Source organism: Coregonus lavaretus (assembly GCF_964263955.1).
Source record: "Coregonus lavaretus genome assembly, chromosome: 4".
NCBI classification, from domain to species: domain Eukaryota; kingdom Metazoa; phylum Chordata; class Actinopteri; order Salmoniformes; family Salmonidae; genus Coregonus; species Coregonus lavaretus.
The window spans coordinates 42,741,400-42,747,399 of NC_139991.1; the positions used below are offsets into that span (position 1 = coordinate 42,741,400).

The window sequence follows — 6,000 nt, forward strand, 5'->3', positions numbered from 1 at the left end:
AAAAGTAAATGCTAAATGCACATAAAAGCAAGTGTAATATTTGTGTTCAGTCTTGTGTCAGGTGAACTGATGTGTCCTCACCTTTGGTCTGATCATTTCCCCATAATCTCCAAAGTGTTCCCTTTCAATTGCTACCATGGTTATGCATGTGTTTCTCATATTTTCTTCTGTTTGAAACATTTCAATTTGGTACTATCCCACGAGTGTAAAGGGTTAACAAACGATCTGCTAAAATACAGTAAAGACAGGCTTGTTTTGGATCTCAAAGGTAGCAGTGACTAGAAAATGACTAGAAATATGTCTGATAGACTTGAACACTCTCATAAAGACACAGTTACTTTGTAGGCTCTCCCCTGGGGGAAACTGACTGGGGGTAAAATGACTTTGACTAGATGACAAAATGACTACAGGATTTTACAAGCTGTCATGTGGATCTCTAAGCATGGATTATTCATTTAATCATCTCCTCCCAGGCTCAGGGCCTTGTCACAATTCTATATTACAACTAAGAGTCTGAATATAAACAGCGACTAAAAACAAACAAACCCTTTCTGATTTTCCCTTGGGAGAGTACATTTAAAACTGCAGCAGCTAATGATGTGTGTGGGAAGCAAACTTCGCACAGTTTCACAAGACAATGGGGTTTCTGTCTACTAGAGATATATTTCAATTGAAAATAAACCATTTTCTTCTTCATGAGAACGTAACTAAGAAACTAACTAAGATCAGAGATGGTTTTCCTTACAACACTCAAACATCATCATTCCAGAAGTGTACAAGTGAGACACACAGTAGGTCTTACCTTGTAACCTGTAACGGTACTGACGTGTCTCCAGGGTATCCTCCACTTGACCCTGACTGCAGTGCAGTTGATTGTCTCCAGCTCGATGTCCAGAGGTGGATTGAGACGCTCTGCACAACATTACTATTTTTAACACAGTAGTACCAAGTGAACAAAGACAGTGACATTTATAACTGTATTGAACAATGTTTGCTTTCAAACCTATAGAATTGATGAGTTGACAGCATAGCTCACATTCCTATAATACCTAGCCATCTTCAGAGGCAGCGATATTTAAGCTATCTACTGGGAAAAGACGTACAGACATTAACCTATATGGGCTACAGGTACGAATAACCCCAGATAAACCGTAATGCGTTCCAACAGTCAACAAAGTCCATGTGCAGCCTAAATATAACAATGCTGTGGGGATTTTGTTGTGTGAATTAGGCTATACATCAGAACACAACAAGTACTAAGCAACACAACAAGTACTTGAATAAGGTGTCCATAATAAAATATTGTCAGAACTTCAACTTAATGCAGGTGAGGACATGAGCACCACTTACCTGATCCTCTGACGTATGTCCTCTTAATAGCAAAAGACATCCCCATGGCGCTCAGTAACACCAACAAAATAAAGCACATGCCTATCTTTTGACTTAAGACATCCATAACTAAGAAAAAGTTAATTCAACGTAAACAAACAGAACATTACACTTTGAGGAAAGAGTTTGAGCGAGTGTTCCCCACTGTTGCAAATTGCAAATGTTTCCCGCGAATAGGTGTGTGTATGCGAAAGCCAGACGAGTTCGATCATCTCTCCGAGGCCATCAACATTCACATGATGATACGGGACAGCCTTCTCCACAGCGTATCTGGACCAAATCAACGGGAATTCTATTCAGTAGCCTACCAGTACAGTGGGCGTGTACTGTACTCCAGTGTCAGACACAATAGTTTCGACAGCACTGTCTATCGGTACAGCCAGGTAGTGAGCAGGTAGGTGTAGGCGGCACGTGGGTTAATTAAGAAGATGAAGGAATGTTGACCAGATGTGACTGATCACAGGCTACCGAATAATAACAGGGGTTCATTCATTCACCAGTCAGAAGATACAATTTTGGTAAGTTGTGTGTGTCAGCAAACAAATTGCAGTCAGATTGCAGTATAACTGCAGTACACCTGTAGTTAGAGTGCAGTATAACTGCAGTTATTCTGCAATTACTACGTCCAAAATACCACAGTCAACTGCAGTTACTGCACTTTTACAGATTCAAAACTGCAATCTTTTTTTGTAAGGGGTCTGGTAATAATGACAATGACAATATCAAATAAAATTTTATTTGTCACATACACGTGTTTAGCAGATGTTATTGCGGGTGTAGCGAAATGCTTGTGCTTCTAGCTCCGACAGTGCAGTAATATCTAAGAAGTAATATCTAACAATTTCACAACATATACCCAATACACACACATCTAAGTAAGGAATGGAATTAAGAATATATACATATATGGACGAGCAATGACAGAGCGGCATGGACTAAGATACAGTAGAATATTATAGAATACAGTATATACATATGAGATGAGTAATGCAAGATATGTAAACATTATTAAAGTGACTAGTGTTCCATTTCTTAAAGTGGCCAGTGATTTCTATAGGCAGCAGCAGCCTCTAATGTGCTAGTGATGGCTATTTAACAGTCTGAGATAGAAGCTGTTTTTCAGTCTCTCGGTCCCAGCTTTGATGCACCTGTACTGACCTCGCCTTCTGGATAATAGCGGGGTGAACAGGCAGTGGATCGGGTGGTTGATGTCCTTGATGATCTAATGGCGTCAAATCCGATTCAAAAGTCGAACACGCACGAGATTGCGCGTGCGAGCAAGATGAACATCATTGTGTGAGCAAACACTGAGTCCAGAGACAAGAAATGTGGTCGAGCGAGCAGAGGACTGACTGGTCCAGCAGTGCACAGGCCAGTCGACAGCGCAAATTAAACTTGAGAGCTTGTAAGTGTGACTTTCGGCGAGAAGAACATCATTGTCACAGATCAACAAGAAAAACAAATGTCTTAAACAGTACATATTAGAACTGTAAGCAAAGAAACGTGATTCAACCGTGCAAATAATGCATTTGAATGTATTAAATTGTCCACCAGCAATAGTCACTTGTCAATGTCAAGTTTTCGCTCTCAATTTCTCAAATTGCTCTCTCTCAAGTCTTGGCACCTTTGGGTTTGGATTTCAGACTAATGGGGAACAGGCTTAAAGGCGGGTGTGTGCCTAGAAACATTAGATTGGTCACTTTGACTGGAGTGAAGGATGAACTAACAAATCCCTGCCATTGGCCAGTTCAGTGTTGTGATTGGCTATTATGAGCCTTCTGTTTGCAATGAACCGCAGAGTCGTCTGTTCTATATCGTGGAGCTCCGCCCCATAGGGGAGCTCTGCTCCTATTGGTTTACCCACTGCCCTAAGGCAGCAACAGCCTGAGACAAAATTATGCACACACCTGCAGCCAATAGGAGTACAGGTGTCCCTATAAGAGGGGATGCTTCCCCTCAATCAACCACCCTTTATCTTCAGCAACTGGACTAGACTGAAGAAGCCAAGAAGAGACGAAGAGAAGACTCAGGATGAAGAAACGCCGTCGATTTTCCAGTTCGTCGATGTCGTCCTAAATGAGCACACCAGGAGATTTTCCACCCCCAAAACCTATTTTCAGAGCTCAATGCCGCTGTGCCTCCTTGACGGCTGCGGACCCCCACGACCTATGTTTTGTGTGTTTGGGTGCACAGCACGCCAAGGATGGCGTCAGCGTTCCCCCTAAATGTGCCAGCTGCGCCCTCCTTCCTTTGAAGGAGAGGAAGCAGCGGCGTGCATTTTTTAGGGAGGATATTCCCCTAGAGGACGTGCTCTCAGTTTTGGCTTCAGCTTCTGAGGCGTCATCTGGAGAGGCTGACTGGGGATGAGATGGACGTTCCTATGGAAAATTAGTAATATTTTGGGTATTAAGCCCAAGGACACACATAACACAGCACATGGGGATCCAGTACATAACCAGTCCCAAATAATAGAATGTAAACTGACATATGATAAACCAGCTAAACTCAGGTTACCATTACATTTTACATTTTAGTCATTTAGCAGACGCTCTTATCCAGAGCGACTTACAGGAGCAATTAGGGTTAAGTGCCTTGCTCAAGGGCACATCGACAGATTTTTCACCTAGTCGGCTCGGGGATTAGAACCAGTGACCTTTCGGTTACTGGCACAACGCTCTTACCATGTCAGAACCAGCTTCATTCGCCAAATACATTTGCATGTACAGGAATTTGACTCTGTGAAATGGTGCTGCCACAATCAACATAATATACAGATGATAAACAGAATATACAGACCAAAAAATATACAGTGCATTCGGAAAGTATTCAGACCCCTTCCCTTTTTCCACATTTTGTTACGTTACAGCCTTATTCTAAAATTGATTAAATACATGTTTTCCTTCATCAATCTACACACAATACCCCATAATGACAAATCGAAAACAGGTTTTTAGAAATGTTTGCAAATTTATAAAAAGTAAAAAACAAACAGAAATACCTTATTTACATAAATATTCAAACCCTTTGCTATGAGACTTGAAATTGAGCTCAGGTGCATCCTGTTTCCATTGACCATCCTTGAGATGTTTCTACAACTTGATTGGAGTTCACCTGTGGTAGATTTTATTGATTGGACATGATTTGGAAAGGCACACACCTGTCTATATAAGGTCCCACAGTTGACAGTGCATGTCAAAGCAAAAACCAAGCCATGAGGTCGAAGGAATTGTCCGTAGAACTCCGAGACAGGATTGTGTCGAGGCACAGGTCTGTGAGAGTGTACCAAATTTTTTTTGCAGCATTGAAGGTCCCCAACAACACAGTGGCCTCCATCATTCTTAAATGGAAGTAGTTTGGAACCAACAAGACTCTTCCTAGAGTTGGTCTTGCCAAACTGAGCAATTGGGGGAGAAGGGCCTTGTTCAGGGAGGTGACCAAGAACCCGATGAAAAATCTGGTTAGAGGGCAGTCAAGCAGTGATTGCCAGTCCTTTATTTATTGCCCTGGCCATATCTGCAGTCCTCATGCCTCCTTGCAGCATGCCTACGGCATGTTCACGCAGATGAGCAGGGACCCTGGGCATCTTTCTTTTGGTGTTTTTCAGAGTCAGTAGAAAGGCCTCTTTAGTGTCCTAAGTTTTCATAACTGTGACCTTAATTGCCTACCGTCTGTAAGCTGTTAGTGTCTTAGCGACCGTTCCACAGGTGCATGTTCATTAATTGTTTATGTTTCATTGAACAAGCATGGGAAACAGTGTTTAAACCCTTTACAATGAAGATCTGTGAAGTTGTTTGGATTTTTACAAATTATCTTTGAAAGACAGGGTCCTGAAAAAGGGACGTTTCTTTTTTTGCTGAGTTTAGTTGACTGACGTTCGGCAGAATTGACACTTGTCCAACGACAACTTCAGTCCTTCATCTTTTAAACAATTCAACACTTCAAGAAGCCTCTCTTTGTGTTTTTCCAGTGTTTTTACGAAGACTATCAGGTCGTCTAAGTACACAAGAACTTAGAGCAGATTCATGTCTCCAACGGTCTGTTCCATAACATGTTGAAAAGTTGCTGGTGCTCCTGACACACCCTGCGGCATCCTCTCACACTGATTGAATCCAGAAAGCAGTCTTCTCTTTGTCAGCTTCACTCATCGGAATTTGATAATATCTACTTCTGAGATCCAACACGCTGAACTATTTGATTCCATTCAAACTGGTCAGGGCATCTTCAATCCGTGGAACTGTGTATTGGTCAGCAACTATACGTCTGTTGAGTTTCCTGTAGTCCAAACACATCCGTATAGTTCCGTTCTTCTTCCTCACCACCACAATCTGCAACACTTGGGGCCTTCTCGACTGAGAGCTAATTTCAGCATTTTTCAGGTTCTTTAGTAGTTTCTCACATCTTCCACATCAGCTGGGGCCAGCCATTGAGACCTCTCCCTAAACGGTGTGTCATCAGTGACTCTGATGGTATGGTGAGTGCTCTTGGAACAACCAACGTCAAACTCAACGGATTTTCATTCCATCATTTTGTCAGATAAAACCTCTTCTTCCATTCATCAGATACAGCTGAATCACCAAAGTCGAATGAAAAAGGAGTCAGCTTCTCAGGTAA

The 6,000-nt window shown here is 42.0% G+C and overlaps 1 protein-coding gene across 1 annotated transcript in view; it reads right to left on the reverse strand.

The window, feature by feature from the left end:
* The window catches only part of LOC311127704 (pikachurin-like), a gene marked incomplete at its 5' end in the record, with an annotated part of 37,351 nt that extends 35,895 nt beyond the window's left edge, over positions 1-1,456 (reverse strand). Inside the window, 2 exons of the mRNA XM_084159574.1 lie at positions 803-912; positions 1,351-1,456. Coding sequence (XP_084015700.1) covers positions 803-912; positions 1,351-1,456 — 216 coding nt within the window. The remainder of the gene's footprint in view (positions 1-802; positions 913-1,350) is intronic.
* Positions 1,457-6,000: the final 4,544 nt, after the last annotated feature.